A 17,241-nucleotide genomic window follows, 5' to 3' on the forward strand; every position below is an offset into this window, starting at 1 on the left:
CTGTGCAAAGTTTAGATACCTGAAACGCCAGAGCCTGTAAACAACGTTATTTATTGTAATTCTTGTGGGTCTAAAATACGAATTATAAAAGGATCAAGTTTAACCCTCCATAAGTTGCAGATTTATCCAGACAAGCTGTTGTTTTATTGTAACGCGTGCCGTTTCCTCGCAGGTGAATATATATCGGCTGGTCACCAAAGGGACGGTGGAGGAGGACATCATCGAGAGGGCAAAGAAGAAGATGGTTTTGGACCATCTGGTCATTCAGAGAATGGACACCACAGGCCGAACGGTTCTGGACAACAGCTCAGGAAACTCAAAGTAAGACTTAAGCTATGTGATGCTTTCTGCTAATCAGCTCTTGGTGTTTTAAACGTTTCAATTAAAAAAACATTTTCCTTCTGTTTTTATTTTTATTTTTTTAACAGTTCAAACCCTTTTAATAAAGAAGAACTGACAGCTATTCTCAAATTTGGCGCCGAGGAGCTGTTCAAAGAGGCAGAGGGGGAGGAATCCGAACCGCAGGTCGGACAATAGGTGGATGCTGTGATTCGCTCTGGGACTTGATTTTCATTTTCTACACTAAAACGCCGTTTGCTCTTTTCTGCAGGAGATGGATATCGACGAGATCTTGCGGTTGGCTGAAACAAGAGAGACCGACCAAGGCTCCAGCGCTACAGATGAGCTTCTATCACAGTTTAAGGTGCCAGCACTCTGGCTGTTTTCTCCTTTTTTTTTCCTGTTACGCAGAGCAAAAATGTGGTTCTTAAACTCCACTCCTTCCTCTCAGGTCGCCAACTTCTCCAGTATGGAAGAGACCACCTCGGAGTTTGAGGAGAAGCCCGTGCGGGAATGGGACGACATCATTCCCGAGGAGCAGCGGCGCAAAATCGAAGAGGAGGAGAAGCAGAGGGAGATGGAGGACATCTTCATGCTGCCCAGGAGCAGGAGCTCCAACAAGAGGGTAGGATTACGGCACATTTATGTCTTGGGGGTGGGCTGGTTTTGTTCTTAGATTTCAGAATTGATGCTTTTTATTTTCACAGATCAGAAAATCTTTGCAAAATGAACAAACGCCAAAGCCTTGTCTTTTTTTTTTTTCCTCAGGCTCAAGCCAATGACAGCGACAGCGACGTGGGCTCTAAGCTGAAGCAGCGCTCGTCGGGCTCAGACAGCGAGACGGACGACAGCGACGACGACAAGAAGCCGAAGAAAAGAGGCAGACCCCGAGCTCGCAAAAACAACGTGGAGGGTTTCACCGACGCAGAAATCCGCAGGTGAATTGTCTCAACCGCGCGTCCCTTTTTTTTTTTTAACGAGTTGCGTTCAAGAGCATGATGAAAAATGCGTTCCCGATCCCTTTAACAGGTTCATTAAGGCATACAAGAAGTTCGGAGCTCCGCTGGAAAGGTAAGTTTTTAGAGGATGGATCCTCCGGCTTGATTCTGAGCAGCTTCGGGTCTGACAAAGGCGCTTTGTGTTTCCAGGCTGGAAGCGATCGCCCGAGACTCGGAGCTGGTGGACAAATCCATCGCAGACCTGAAGAGGCTGGGCGAGCTGATTCACTCCAGCTGTGTGACAGCTGTGCAGGAACACGAGGAACAGCTCAAAGAGAACCCAGTCGAAGGTGTGAAGCTTGTGTTTTTTTTTTTTTTTTTTTTTTTTTTTATAAAACTAGATTTTCCTGTTTTCCAGCCCAAAAGGCTGATTAAAGTTGTTTGTCTTGCAGCCAAAGGGCCCGGGAAACGCAGAGGAATCAACATTAAGATTTCAGGAGTTCAGGTCAACGCCAAGTCCATCATCCAGCACGAGGACGAGTTTGAGCCGCTTCACAAAGCCGTGCCCTCCAACCCCGCTGAGAGGAATAAGTAGGAAACCCGAACACAATCTGAATCTTCTCCGTCACCTTTAAGGTGTTCAGACGAGTTCGTTTCTGTTGCTCAGTTTAAAGCAAAACGCTCCCTTCCTTTTAGGTTCAAGCTGACATGCAGGGTGAAAGTTGCCCACTTTGACGTGGAGTGGGAGCTGCAGGATGACACCCAGCTCCTGCTCGGCATCTACGAGCACGGCTTTGGGAACTGGGATCTGATGAAGACGGATCCCGACCTCCAGCTGGCTGATAAGGTAAGTTTATTCACCTCCCGCCGATTTTGGAGTTATAGTGTCTTAATGTCTGAATTCAGGGTTCCTTTACAGACGTGAAAAGTGTGGGTGGGATGGATGGGTTTGGTTTGATCATTTTCCAGCCGCCTTATAACTGCAGTGGTTTTACATTGATTTATATTAAGTTGACTCGCTTTATCTTTGACATACAATGTCACGTGTCAAAAAAATTCATCCAAAATACTGGCATTGAAAAATAGAAAAGGGTAATTTTATTACCTGCTTTATCTACATATAACTTTAAATCCAGGTTGAACTGGTACTGTTGTTCTTCGTCTGGGTCTAAATACCAAACCGAGGCGGGCACTAGGTGTCGCTTCGCTCAGTCAGCACAATATTAAGATATTAATATCTTAATATTGTGATTTAATGCAATTTTTTTTCTCCCAGTTTAATTTTTCATGTCTTTTTAAACGTATACAAACAAATCTGTTTCATAAAAATCAGATTTATTTAAAGCACAGATTACAACGATAAACGGAACAAATCTATGGTTTTACCTAACATCTTTTCATGTTTCATGAAACATGATATATGGCAAGGCAAGGCAAGGCAAATTTATTTATATAGCACAATTCAGTACAAAGACAATGCAAAGTGCTTTACATGATTAAAATATAGCAAAATAAAACAGAATAAAAGCAAGTAGGAATAAAATATAGATAGAAAATAGAACAAAAAAGTGGTGATTCAGTTAACTAGGACAGTTGAAGGCAATTTTAAACAAATGTGTTTTTAATCTTGATTTAAAAGAACTCAGGCTTTCCGCACTTTTACAGTTTTCTGGAAGTTTGTTCCAGATAAGTGGAGCATAGGAACTAAATGCTGCTTCTCCATGTTTGGTTCTGGTTCTAGGTATGCAGAGCAGGCTGGAGTCAGAAGACCTGAGTGGTCTGGATGGTTGATACGCTGATAACAAGTCTGTGATGTATTTAGGAGCTAAGCCATTTAAGGATTTATAGACTAACAGAAGTATTTTAAAGTCTATTCTCTGAGATACAGGGAGCCAGTGTAAGGACTTTAGAACTGGTGTTATGTGCTCTACTTTCTTAGTCTTAGTGAGGACGCGGGCAGCAGCGTTCTGGATCAGCTGCAGCTGTCTGATCCACTTTTTAGGCAGACCTGTGAAGACACCGTTGCAGTAATCAATTCGACTAAAAATAAACGCATGGATTAGTTTTTCTAGATCCTGCTGAGACATCAGTCCTTTAATCCTAGAAATGTTCTTCAGGTGATAGAAAGCCGACCTTGTAACTGTCTTTAGATGCTTTTGGAGGTTCAGGTCTGAGTCCATCACTACTCCCAGATTTCGGGCCTGATTAGTGGTTTTTAGCTGAAGCGACTGAAGCTGTGTGCTAACTTTTGATCTTTCCTCTATTGGTCCAAATATTATTACTTCAGTTTTGTTTTTATTCAATTGGAGAAAATTTTGGCACATCCACGTATTGATTTCTTCTAGGCATTTACTCAGTGCTTGAACTGGTCCATAGTCACCTGGTGACATGGTGATGTAAAGCTGTGTGTCGTCTGCATAGTTATGGTAGCTGATGTTGTTATTTTTTATTATCTGGGCTAGAGGGAGCATGTAGATATTGAAGAGGAGGGGACCCAGAATGGACCCTTGGGGAACCCCACATGTGATTTTTGTAATCTCTGATGTAAAGTTACCTACTGATACAAAAAATTCCCTGTCCTTTAAGTAGGATTTAAACCAGTGGAGAGCTGTACCAGAGAGGCCGACCCAGTTCTCCAGGCGTTCTAACAGAATGGAGTGATCAACAGTATCAAATGCTGCACTGAGGTCCAATAGTACCAGCACGGTGGTTCTTCCACAGTCTGTATTTATATGGATGTCATTAAAAACCTTGATAAGGGCGGTCTCTGTACTGTGGTGAGCGCGGAAACCTGACTGGAAAACGTCAAATCGGCAGGTCGTTGTTAAGAAGGTGTCTAATTGTTGAAATACAGCTTTTTCAATAATCTTACTGATAAAGGGGAGGTTTGAGATGGGCCTGTAGTTCTGGAGTAGAAGTTTGTCTAAATTATTCTTTTTCAGCAGTGGTTTGATAATTGCTGTTTTTAGGGACTGGGGGAAAACACCTGACAGAAGGGACGTGTTTATTATCTGAGTCAAATCAGACGCTATGACAGGTAAAACTTTTTTAAAGAAAGCGGTGGGTAGAACATCAAGACAGCATGAAGAGGAACTTAGCTGCTGAATGATCTGCTCTAAGCTTTTGTGGTTTATTTGGCTGAATTGGGACATTTTGTCAGGATAGGTTCCAGCTGAATAAAGCATTGGTTCTGGTGTTGATATGGTAGTACAAACTGATCCTCTAATTTTTAGGATTTTCTCAGTAAAGAAGTTAGCAAATTCATTGCAGGCCCTGGTGGAGTGGAGTTCTGAAGCCACGGACACAGGAGGATTTGTTAACCTGTCGACTGTGGCAAATAAGACACGAGCGTTATTAATGTTTTTCTTAATGATCTCAGAGAAAAAAGATTCTCTTGCATTTTTCAGTTGTAAGTTATATCTGTAAAGTCTCTCTTTATAGATGTCATAGTGAACCTGGAGTCTATTTTTTCTCCACCTGCGTTCAGCTTTGCGACATTCCCTTTTTTCACTTCTAACTGATGGAGCATTTCTCCAAGGAGATTTATTCTTCCCGTAAAAAACCTTCACTTTAACTGGAGCAATGCAGTCAATGATGTCTGAGACTTTAGACTGAAAGTTATCTACTAGCTCATCTACTGAGTTGCAGCCCAAGGTTGAAGTAGCAAAGTAAGCTTGAATAAAATTTTCTGTGGCATTGTCCTTAAAGGTGCGTTTTCTTACGATGTCCCTTTGGCTAAATGAATCACTGGAAATGATACATTCAAAGGTAACGGAGAAGTGATCGGATAAGGCAACATCAGTTACATTGACCTGTGAAATGTTTAGACCTTTAGTGATGATCAAGTCTAAAATATGTCCCTGTTTGTGTGTTGGCTGTTTAACATTCTGAGTTAAACCAAAGTTTCTAAGTGTGTCACACAGTTCTTTTGCACTTCTGTCTTCAGGGTTGTCAACATGAAAGTTGAAGTCTCCAACAATAATTAAAAAGTCATAATCAACACATATCACAGACAGCAGGTCACTAAAATCATTAAAAAAAGTTTGATGTGGACTTAGGAGGCCTGTACACATTCAGAAACATAGTTCGTACCGGGCTCTTTACCTGGAGAGCCAAATGTTCAAAAGAGTCAAATTTTCCCAAAAACACCTTTTTACACTTTAGTGAATCATTAAACAATGTTGCTACTCCTCCACCTTTCCTTTGCTGTCTGCTCTCACAAAGAAAATTGTAGTTTGGGGGTGTCGACTCCATCAGTATAACTTCTTCATTAGATTCATGCAGCCATGTTTCTGTTAAAAACATTACATCAAGATTATTGTCAATAATGAAGTCATTAATTAAAAGGGATTTTCCTGACAGAGATCTAATGTTTAATAAACCCAGTTTATATGATTTGGTGGTTGATGGTGTCTTTGTGGCAGGTTGCATCTGACAGTTTATGACTTTTAAGTACGACTGATTATTCCTGTCTATTTTCCTTTTGCTTTTCTTATTTCTGCCACGTATCATAACAGATATTCCATGTTCTCCGTCAGGAGGCCCAGGCTTATGCTGGTGGCGGTCTTGACTGATAAACGTACAGCCAGGGCCTGCTGTATATCACAAGGACGTTATCCGAAGGTCTTCAGGACAGGCATGTTCTGTGATATGTAGAGGAGGAGGAGGATCTGGACCTCTGCGTCCTTTGGAAGATGCTGATTTAGTCACAGAACTGTGGTTTTCAGAATTAATATGTGGAGAGGATGTCAACTGTAGACCAATCTTAAGGACTTTGTTCATGGTGTGAGAAAAATCCAGGAAAGGAACCTCTGGGCTTTGTGGAGAGGAAGGCGAGGCGGGTGTAGTCTGGATCGGTGTTTGTGACGATGGCGATTCTTGGTCCTCTTTGTCCTGCTGAGATCTGGGATGAATCCTCCTGTAATTCTGATGTAGCCTCTTTCTGTGTCATCTTTCTGGCCGTGTTTATCTTGGTTTGTTCGGGCTGCACTGGGCTTATCTTTTGTTTAGGCACTGGATGTTCTTTGTTTTGGGACAAAGCTGATGCTGTATGGTTCACAGAATAGAAGATGTTTGAAATCAGTCGTTTTGCACCTGACCTATTTAGAGAGAAGCCATCTCTGTTGAACAGATGTCTTCTTTCCCAGAAGATGTTAAAGTTGTCTATGAAGGTTACAGTTGTTTCTTTGCATGTTTTTTCCAGCCATTTGTTTAGCATCAGAATTCGGGAAAAAATCTCGTCTCCACAAGCCACGGGTGGGAAAGGGCCGCTGAGAAGCACCTTGACATTTTTGCCATGAACTAAGTTCAACAGACGAATGTAATCCTCTTTCAATACTTCTGATTTTCTTATCCGGGTGACGTCGCCCAGGGCTTCAGCTTGTATTATGAGTTTTTCCAAGGTCGGGCGCTCTTTCAAGATCCTTGGAAGGATGTCTAATAAATCAGACACCAGGCCATAGTTCGAATCGTTATAAATTAACACCTCTGTGTTTTTCTTGTTACAGAAATGTTTAATCCCACATACAGACCCACTGCATAAAATCAGGGTCCTTGGCCCCGTGGCATGTCTTTTCTCTGATGTATTAGAGCGAAAGTCGTTGACGTACCTCTGAGTGTTGTCATGATTCTCCTGGGTCACATTTTGGAGCGGAGCAAATCTGTTTCGTAAAGGAATTCCAGCATTTCCAGCAGGTTTACTCCTATCATTTGTTGTGGGAACAGCCCGCTGTTGTTTCACTTGTCCTGGGACATCTCTCTGTAGTCTCGGCCAGTTTTCTTTGTCTAGGCGTGGGGTTCGTTGATCCTTTGGTCTTGCACCCTGAGTGATCCAGGGATTCTCATTTTCCTCAGGGATCTGTTTGTTCAGAGAGTTGCTGGGCTGGTGGTCCCCGTTTGGAGTCGCAGGCAGGGTTGTTTCATTTCCATACGCGCCGTTTACATCATAATTCAGTTCGAGTCGGCATATCTTCTGTTCTATAACAGCGATCTTTTGTAGAAGCGTGTCAAGGTCCACTGTGGTGAAGGTAGGCATCTTTGCAAAATCAAAATCAAAAATAAATAAAAAGAAAATAAATAAAAATAACTAAATCCAACTTTCCGTGGTTTTGGCAAAGAGATAAAAAGGAGATAAAAAGTAAAACGCAGGAAAATGCAAGCAAGCAGGGAGCAGAGAAAAAAGCGTCCGAGCAGGCAGAGAGGCGAAGGCAGAAAAAGAAAACATATGGACTCCACTCCTTAAAGACTGTCAGATTTTAACAGGACAGTCTATAAATAAATAAATACAATAAGATACGAAATTAATGACTGATCTCCAGTCAGTGGCATCAAACATACTAAAGTGCAGGATAGTATAGCCAACGAATGTCTTCTTTCAACCAGTTGACATTTTTAAAAAAAATCAAAACTCTCAAATAAACAGGAAATAAATGAGTGTATGACCTTTTTAAATCTTAAGAAAAACTTTTGAACAATCATATAAATTATATATTCACTCAGTAAGAGCAGCAAACAACTATTGTAAAGTGCAATTTGAAAAGATCACATACGTATCGGATTCAGGACCACATATCCAAGTGGCCTGGGTCGCATTTGAAAAAAATCTGATCTGTGTTGTTCAGACGGTCATAAAAAGATCAGATACAGGTCGCATATGGGCAAAAAAATCGGAATTGGGTCACTTCAGGCTGCAGTGTGAACGTAGCCTAAGTCTTGTCATCCGTTCCCACGCCTGCACTTCCTGTTTTAAGGCCTATTTAACAACACGGGACGAGAAAACTAACATTTTTCATTCTCCTGCACAGATTCTTCCCGACGACCCGAACAAGAAGCCTCAGGGCAAGCAGTTGCAGGCGAGAGCGGAGTATCTGATTAAGCTGCTTAAAAAAGAGCAGGACAGCGCTCTTCTGTCTAAAACAGGAGACGAGGTACGCCACAGCTCATCAAATAGCGGGTTTTGCGCCGCGTGCGATGTGCATTTAAGTTTGCAACCCTCTGCTTTTCTTTCAAGGTTAAAGTGAGGAAGAGGAAGCCCCGAGCGAAGAAGGAGCCCAAGGTTCTCAAAGACGAGCAGGGGAACGAGATCTCGTCCCCCCGGCTGTCCGACAACCCGTCAGAGGAAGGAGAGGTTAAGGTCAGTCGTTACATCATTTAACACACATTTTTCTGACCAATTTCTATAATATAATATATTGTTTTTTAATATAAATGTTGAATTTTATTCCCTTGTTTGTACAATAACATAAAAAAAATCTTCATATCTAAAATGCTCATAGTTCATGTCTGGATTAGCATCATAAGAAGCCATTCAGTTTGTTCTTAAAAACACCGATGCGTTCCTCCACCTTTCCCTCATTGTTTTCTTCGCTGCTTTGTTTTGCGGTTTCTTGAGCAGGAAGAGGGAGCGGAGAAGTCGCCGGGGAAGAAGAGGCAAAAGAAAAAAGACAACAAGGAGAACAAAGAAAAACAGGGAACGCCTAAAAAAGAGAAGGACGGCGACAAGGAGAAGAAGGCCGCCAAGCCCAGAAAGGAGAAGGTATCTCAGAACTTCACCTCTGAAGTGGAAACACCACATTTCCATGATTAATATGCCTCCTTAGTATAGTTCATAAACGGCGTCTTGTATTTTTGTCCGTCAGGCTAAAGGAGCCAAAGGAAAGAAAACCCAAGGCCCGGTTCACATCACAGCCGGCTCTGAGCCCGTTCCCATCGAAGGAAAGGAGGACGACGAGCTCGACCAGGAAACCTTTAGTATTGTGAGTTGATGAGCTTGTTTTTTTTTTTTCTTTACCCTCAATGCACCACCTGAGCATTGATCTAAGATGTTCCCGTGTGCAGTGTAAGGAGCGCATGAGGCCGGTGAAAAAGGCCCTCAAGCAGCTGGACAAACCCGACGAAGGTCTGTCCGACCAGGAGCAGCTGCAGCACACGCGCATCTGCCTGCTGAAGATCGGAGACCGGATCACAGAGTGCCTTAAAGCGTACAGCGACCCTGAGCACGTCAAGATATGGCGCAGGTAAAACCAAAAAGTTGACATTTGGCTTAAATTCAATCCCAGACTCCTCTGCTCAGCTCTTGTAACAGGTTTCTGTCTTTTTTTTACCCCCTCCCCCTAGGAATCTCTGGATTTTTGTGTCAAAGTTTACAGAGTTCACTGCCAGAAAGCTCCACAAGCTTTACAAAATGGCCCAGAAGAAGCGGTCGCACGACGAGGAGGTAAGACCTTCTGGAGTTTCGCATGAGTGAAGACGTGCGGCCGTGTCTCGTCGCCGTTTAAACACGTTGTGACGTTTCCAGAAGGAGCACAAGAAGAAGGAAGATCCCTCGGGGAGGATAAAGTCCTTCAGACCCGAACCTTCGAGTTCCAGCAGAGACTCCACGGGTACTCCGTCCTCCAAATCCTCATCCCTGCCGAGTCAGTCGGGACCCCACGGACACCACAGGGAACCGTACAACGCGGCTAACAAGCGGCACTTTGGCAACAACGGTGCGTGTGGACTGCTTGCCTCGGTTTTAAAGCTTAGGCGGTGCTTTTTAAACCGAAACAGCCGAAGCGATCACTGTCGAACTGTTTGTCGTCACAGATAGAGGAGACTGGCCGAGGGACCGGAAATACGGCTACCAAGGAAACAGCAGCCAGCCTTGGCAGGGAGACCGCCACCATCCCTACGACCGCTACAAGGATCACTACGGCGATCGACGCCCGCACGGAGACACGTATCGAAGCTCGGGCGGCTACCGGAACAACACCTCTCCTCGGAAAAGGCCGTATGAGCCGTACGGCAACGACAGGGACCACAGGGGACATCGGCCCTATTATGACAGGTCAGCTGAGACCTTTTCATCTCCGCTTTACTTCATGATCCTAATATAGAGGGAAAAAAAATGTGACAACTGCCCAGGGTGGCGTCTCATCTGGCAGCAGTGGGAGCACTTCACTTTTCGTTCAATTTCCTTTTGTTCATGTCTAGCTCAAAATACTGTATGTGATACCTAGACTGGTCGGACCTGGGTGGTTCTGTTTTGAATATAGATTATGTATGTATTTTGTTTTTGTGAGGGTGTGAGATCTTTTTCACTGCAAAAACGGATAAAATAAGTAAAATGTTCTTAAAATTAGTGTTTCTGTCCTAAATTTGAGCAGGTAAATAAGATTATCTGCCAATGGAATGAGTATTTTCAATCAAGGAAAAAGACACAAATTTTTAGAAAATGTTACTTATTTTTAGTTCCATTTTTGCCAGCAGGAAAACAACAGCAATGTAGACGCAGCTTACACCTGAGCCTAAATCATGATGGTTTTTTGAGTTATCAAATTCAAACAATATTATCCTATTTGATATAGATATAGATAAAGAATGAGGGGGGCCATACAGGGCATAATTTCTTAAAGAGCCGCCCCTACATCTTTATGAGGAAAGGAGGAATAAGGAAATGTGGGATGTTTTATGGTGGACAGGAAAAAAACTAATGGGAAGACATTTTACTGGTAAACAACACCAAGGATTTATTTTCTTTTTATTTATTTATTTTGTTAGATTTAAAAATTTGTAAAAACAAAAATGTAAATGTCAGATCCAAAAAAAAACAAAAGAAAAGAACGGAGATCTCCAGAGAATAGAGAAGTAGACTAATCGAGAGGTATAAAAGTCACATTCAAATAACATTAATAAAAATAAGAGACCCTCGTCATTCTCCACCTCTAAACTGAACTCTTTATTCTTATTCATCTACATTAATGCGGCCTGAACCGTAGTGCGCTCCCACACGATATATTTATATTAAAATGTGTGGCTTGAACTGATGTGCCTTTACATTTGTTGCGTTACTATACAGGCCTTCTAAATCATTCTAAATGTGGAAACAGCGTCCTCTGCTGTTTGGTCTGGACCTGCGGTCAGTAGTATGATGAATACTATTAATAAACTCCTAAAAAGTACAAAACTTGTAAATGTAACTGAAGTTTGATTGCATTATTATTGGCTTGATATTTTTGCCATATGAGGTTCATAACTAGTTAAAAGTTAACTGGAGCTACGAGCTGAGCTAAAAGTAATTTATGTTGTTAATATTATATAGTTAGTGTGGCAATGTTGAAACATTCTAGTGGTTAGAAACCATTGTTTTATGTTATAAATGGACCCATATACATGTTATAAATTTTGAAAGGGATTCTAGGTAATCTTCAGAATTACAACTTTAATGCATTAAAAAGGAAAACGATAAAGGTTACATTTTTAAAGGGGGCCACATCAGAAAACATGTGAGAACCACTGCTCTACAGTAATGATTGGCCATTTTCTAGGCTTGTGCTTTTTCTTTCACAAAATGTCTTTGCAATTGCTCTTGGTCTCACATTTTTCGGTAAAATCCGTCCGGAGATGCCATAATAGTCAAGAATTTCAAACCCTGTCATGTATTTTTAACAGCATTTAGAGGACAAAGCATGGAGTCGCACACTAACCTCCAAGTGCCATTAGTTCAAATGAAGTGGAGCTATAAAAAAATCTCCAAGATCGGGGACAAAGGCCGGCTGCTGCTCCCGGTTCAAAAAGCTTTCTGATGCCATGTGTGGTTTTCGTACAGCGGCCATTTGTTCAGGTCTGCTGGAACTCTGATGGAAATGGGACGAGTTTGTCCTCTAAAAATTAAACTTAAGCTGCAAAATAAAAGCACCAATTTTCAATAATCGCATAATTTCACCCATTTGATCCTTTATGCGTTTTAAAACCAATTCCTGAATTATCTTTCAGACACCCGGACCCCAAACGAAGACGTCCTGACGAGTTCCACCCCAGCTACCACCAGGGAAGGGACGGCCCCCCTCAGGACTTCCGGAGGATGCCGGACCACAGGCCGCAAGGTGCGCCCGGGCCGGAGCATTACAACCGCTCCTTCCACCCCGACAAACCCACCCCGCTGCTGGACCCCCGCTCTCCGCAGGCTCAGAAGTCTCCGCAGGACTCCCGCTCCCCGCTGGAGCGCCCGGCGGACCCCGGCGTCGCGGCGGACCCAAACTGGAACAGCAGGAAGACATAAAGCCCTCAGGACCTGATCTGAACCTTTTGCTCCAGGGTCGAAGCGCACGCTGCTGCTGCTGACGGACGAACGAACGCGGAAAGTCCGCGTTTCTAAGCCGACTGTTAAAAAGGGAACCAACGCGTAACTTTCTTTACCAGCAAACTTTCTCCCCCCTGTGTTTGTGAAGGTCAGATGGAAAGAAAGAAGGAAAGAAACTAAACTGTGCATCTTTATTTAAAATAAACCGCCTCCTCAGTTGATCGTGACGAGGCTGAGTGGATTGACTCTGGCAGCTTTAGTCCCATGGACTATCAGGAGGAACATTTGGATCCATGAACTGAAGAATGATCTCAATCCTAAAAGTGCCTGAAAGTGTTGGCCTTCCGAAGGGTAAATGTATGGGATTATTCCCGGAGCACCAATGGACAACGTTTTTTTTTTTTTTTCTTCTTTATGCTTAAAGTATTGCAAAAAGATGTCATCAGAAAGTGATTGTGTTAATCTTTTGCACCTTGGAAACATGTTGACCATGTAGCTGAAGAGAATCTTGGGAGTTTTCACTGGGCGGATGAAGAGGATTTCATCTGACGTTGCTGGAAAAGTTGATCAAACAAGCCAGCGTCACTCAAGAGAACATTTGAAATGTTTTTTTTTTGTTTTGTTTTTTTTAAATCGGATCCATATTTTTCATGTGTACATGTATCCAAGTCACTGCAACCCCTCTGCGCTGTTCACTTTAACTACTTTTCTCGCCAACATTGAAGCTATCGATGCAGTATTTGACTTTTTCAGAGGTTCATAACACTATAAATCCAAGCAATTCTTAATTACACCTTGCAGTATTGTGATGGTTTAGAAATGAAACTTTTTCTGTAAGCAATCGGCGCCAGAAACCCTTCCTCTCCCAATCAGATGTGACGTTCCTGCTCACAGATGGTAGTGCAATGCCGTTGTCATTAATCTCGTTACCCCTCCTGTGCCAAATCTGCTTTCATCCCACCTTTTTTTATTCTTTCAGCTTCCTTAAGCCCTTATTTTTTTTTTTCTGTTTGCAGAATCAAACTGCTGATTGGTTCATGAAACAGCGCCGCACCCAGATATATAATAAATCGATTAAAAACTCAAAGGAGAACACATTCTGGGAATTCCTGCAGATTTCTACTGGAACGGATGATTGTAGAGGGGAAATTGTAGAAACCGTAATATAAAGTGTTTTTTTGTTTTTTTTGTTTCTGTTTTCTGGGGCACTTACAGTCAGCTTCTTACAGTGAACAACCAGCTCTTGTTTTTCTTCCACTTAAAGCAAACTACAGTTCCTGTATTATATGTTCTGTAAGAAAGTCTAAATAATTTATATTTGTGACAAAACCACTCTTCATGAAATGTGCTGTACATATGTTCTGACATATGTAATAAACTTTGTTACACAACATAACGTCTCGTTTTTTTCTTTGCTCCCCTTTGAATCAGATTTGGGGCGTCATGGCTTCAGACACGCTGAAGGATTTTATGCTCTAAAACAGCAATGTACAAATCAAAGTACCGTAACTTTCTTTTTATTAAACTAGAAACCTGCCTCGGTGTTTATTACGAAATTTTAAGTTTAACTTTTTTTTTTTTTAAGTAGACTATAATAGAATTTAGTGTTAGTCACAGTTTTAGGCCTCTTCTATCTTTGGGAAAATTGGTTTTCTTGAAGCACTTTGGTACTGAAAAGTGCCTTATAAATAAGCTTGCCTTGTCTTGAACCTAGATGAAATATTTTTTCTAGGACAGGAGGCTATAAAAGTCAATTCATTTGAAACCTTGTTGGGCTTAACATTCTTATATGCCATGGAGTCTTTGATTTTATCTTATTAGTCTCTTAATAAAAGTACATTTTATGCTGATTTTTTTTTTTTATTTTTTGCTTTTTTACATGCTAAACACAAAATCAAAATTTTTTTTTTTGCAGGGTTGCCGTATTAAAAGCAAGGAGAGGTAAAGCAAGTTTATTTGAATAGCACATTACAGTAATAAGACAATTCAAAGTGCTGAACATGTACAGAACATAAGAGAAAACATACAGGGGAAATCACATTGCAGGTCCAAATATGAGATAAATTGGACTACAAACTTCAACATTAACATTCAAAGGCAACTCTGAATAAATAGGTTTTTAACTTTGATTTAAAGGAACTTTATAGTCCTTTTAAGTTTGTTCCAGATAAGTTGAGCATAAGAACTAAATTCTGCTTCTCCATGTTTGGTTCTGCTTCTGGGTATGCAGAGTAGATATGAGCCAGAAGACCTGAGTGGTCTGGAGGGTTGATACACTGACAGCAAGTCTGTGATGTTTTTTGGCCATTCAGCCATTTGGTGATTTATAGACTAACAGAAGTATTTTAAAGTCTCTTCTCTGAGATACAGGGAGCCAGTGTAAGGACTTTAGACCTGGGCTGATGTGCTCTACTTTCTTAGTCTTAGTGAGGACGCGGGGAGCAGCGCCCTAGTTCAACAGCAGCTGTCTGACTTCTTTGGCAGGCCCATGAAGACACTGTTGCTCTGTTTTCTGGGACTACAAAAAAAATTCCATTCTTAACAGGAACAGGATAAAAGGCAGTCTTTCTTGGGAAACATTTTGTGTATTTTGGCAGTTTAATTAAAGGGATTTCTGATCTTAACGGGACATCCTGTAAAAGTTGAGGAACTAGCTAGCAGCTTTAGAGGAATCAAGGATGACCAAAGTCTGGACTGTGTGCGACCTGCAACCTTTAATTCAAGAATTGTACACATATGCCTCCCCCCAAACAACAGGCAGTTGATGCAGAAATACATTTTAAAGAAATTCTAATCTTAACACACAAGATGTTAAGAAATGTCTTAAGAGGTTGTTTTTTTGGGCTTTCATTTAATTTCATAGTAAACAGGAGCTCGAACCATGGGTTTGAACCGAAGACCCTCTTGCTGCAAGGCAACAGCCATATACTGTATATTATATAATAAACAATATAACATGACAGACTGTCAAACACAGTGACCTCTAAAAAAAATGAAAGGCTCCTTGATTTTTATGTTTTACTCTTCAAATAATTAATGAATAAGAATGTTTTATTCATATTTTAATCACATTTTTAGGTATTATTGAAAAAGTGAAACATTTTTGACCCTTCCAATCATTCTACATGCCAGTTTTTTGGGTCTTTCCTTTTGGGTTGAAACAACAAACTCCAGCACTTACCTGCATTTTGCAAAAGCATTCAAGCGATTCCATACATCTACAGCGCAATGTTTAGTAGAATCTCTTGTAAAGGTTTGAAAAACGCCTTTATCTAATTCATCTCCAAAACAAAACCTATAATTTGAGCACATCTATTTTGTTGGGAATAAATAGGACTTACAGATTTTATTATTATTTTTAACAAACTTTTTAGCAGCCCCAAAATACCAATAAAACAAAAGAGAATTCATAAAGTCTCTTTTACTGAAGTTGATCATAGTGTCGGGGAAACTTTCATCAGTAATAAGTAACTTTTTATTCCCCAAGGGAGTGAATGTGACAGAGGCCAATTTGTCTTAGCCACTCTTATAAATGGGAAATACACTAGTAAATAATGTCCAGATTTGACAGAGATGCTTCAGTCTTGATAAGACAGGAAATGGGGACAACCAAACAGCGGCTCACTCCTATATTTACAGCCAGAGCAGTCAGCTACTCTTAAAACTACAGAAACTGGGACAATGAAGGCAGAATGGTGAGATAAGAGTTCGGATGAAAATCAACAAGAGGGATCATATTTCTCCAATTTTAGCTTCCCTTCATTGGCTTCCTGTTAAATCAAGAATATAATTTAAAATTCTTCTTCTAATGTATAAAGCCCTTAATAATCTAGCTCCATCATATATCAGAGCTCTGATTACCCCGTATGTTCCTACCAGAGCACTTCGCTCTCAGACTGCAGGTCTGCTGCTGGTTCCTAGAGTCTCTAAAAGTAGAATGGGAGGCAGATCCTTTAGCTATCAGGCTCCTCTCCTGTGGAACCAACTCCCAGTTTTGGTCCGTGAGGCAGACACCCTGTCTACTTTTAAGACTAAGCTTAAAACTTTCCTTTTTGACAAAGCTTATAGTTAGAGTGGCTCATGTTACCCTGAGCTACCTCTATAGTTATGCTGCTATAGGCATCAGAGGACATCAGAGTCTATTTTTCTCACTCTACTGAGTTCTACTGTTTTCCAGTTTTGCATTGTTTGTCGTCATTTCAGCTTTAAACTTTTTGTTCTCTCTCTCCTTTTCTTCATAGTGGGTACACCTGGTCTGGCGTTCTGTTAGCTGTGGCATCATCCAAGGAAGACAGATCACCCACTATTACCATCTAATGTAGAACAGATTACTGGATCAATGTGTGCTTCTATGCTTTTGTGTCTGTCTTGTTGTGTCTCTGCTCTGTCTTCTGTAACCCCAGTCGGTCGAAGCAGATGACCGTTCACACTGAGCCCGGTTCTGCTGGAGGTTTTTCCTTCCCGTTAATGGGGAGTTTTTCTTTCCACTGTCGCTTCATGCTTGCTCAGTATGAGGGATTGCTGCAAAGCCATGTACAATGCAGATGACTCTCCCTGTGGCTCTACGGTTCCCCAGGAGTGAATGCTGCTTGTCGGGACTTTGATGCAATCAACTGGTTTCCTTATATAGGACATTTTTGACCAATCTGTATAATCTGACCCAATCTGTATAATCTGATTGAATTTGACTTTGTAAAGTGCCTTGAGATTACCCATTTCATGAATTGGCGCTATATAAATAAAATTGAATTAAATTGAATTGAATAAAGAAAAAAACAATCATAAAAATTACCGCTACCAATTTCACATTATGAGACTACCCATGTTTACCAGAAGCGCCAATAAATGTGGAGGCTGCTATAGTTATCTGTTCACTCCACATAGTCATTTTACTTGTAAAAGTAA

General features: G+C 41.3%; 1 protein-coding gene across 6 annotated transcripts in view; it reads left to right on the top strand.

Moving 5' to 3' along the window:
- chd2 (chromodomain helicase DNA binding protein 2) overlaps positions 1 to 13,729 on the top strand; it is a 39,735-nt gene extending 26,006 nt beyond the window's left edge. For all 6 annotated transcript variants that reach the window (XM_036150020.1, XM_036150017.1, XM_036150013.1 and 3 more), the window contains 18 exons: positions 173 to 321; positions 429 to 525; positions 611 to 703; positions 791 to 964; positions 1,108 to 1,277; positions 1,369 to 1,410; positions 1,488 to 1,627; positions 1,730 to 1,868; positions 1,974 to 2,124; positions 8,081 to 8,203; positions 8,287 to 8,409; positions 8,671 to 8,811; positions 8,915 to 9,031; positions 9,114 to 9,292; positions 9,393 to 9,492; positions 9,574 to 9,763; positions 9,861 to 10,101; positions 12,030 to 13,729. In XM_036150020.1, coding sequence (XP_036005913.1) covers positions 173 to 321; positions 429 to 525; positions 611 to 703; positions 791 to 964; positions 1,108 to 1,277; positions 1,369 to 1,410; positions 1,488 to 1,627; positions 1,730 to 1,868; positions 1,974 to 2,124; positions 8,081 to 8,203; positions 8,287 to 8,409; positions 8,671 to 8,811; positions 8,915 to 9,031; positions 9,114 to 9,292; positions 9,393 to 9,492; positions 9,574 to 9,763; positions 9,861 to 10,101; positions 12,030 to 12,315 — 2,655 coding nt within the window. In that variant the 3' untranslated portion in view covers positions 12,316 to 13,729. The remainder of the gene's footprint in view (positions 1 to 172; positions 322 to 428; positions 526 to 610; positions 704 to 790; positions 965 to 1,107; positions 1,278 to 1,368; positions 1,411 to 1,487; positions 1,628 to 1,729; positions 1,869 to 1,973; positions 2,125 to 8,080; positions 8,204 to 8,286; positions 8,410 to 8,670; positions 8,812 to 8,914; positions 9,032 to 9,113; positions 9,293 to 9,392; positions 9,493 to 9,573; positions 9,764 to 9,860; positions 10,102 to 12,029) is intronic.
- The last annotated feature ends 3,512 nt before the right edge of the window (positions 13,730 to 17,241 follow it).

Source organism: Fundulus heteroclitus, chromosome 2, assembly GCF_011125445.2.
Source record: "Fundulus heteroclitus isolate FHET01 chromosome 2, MU-UCD_Fhet_4.1, whole genome shotgun sequence".
Classification (NCBI taxonomy): Eukaryota; Metazoa; Chordata; class Actinopteri; order Cyprinodontiformes; family Fundulidae; genus Fundulus; species Fundulus heteroclitus.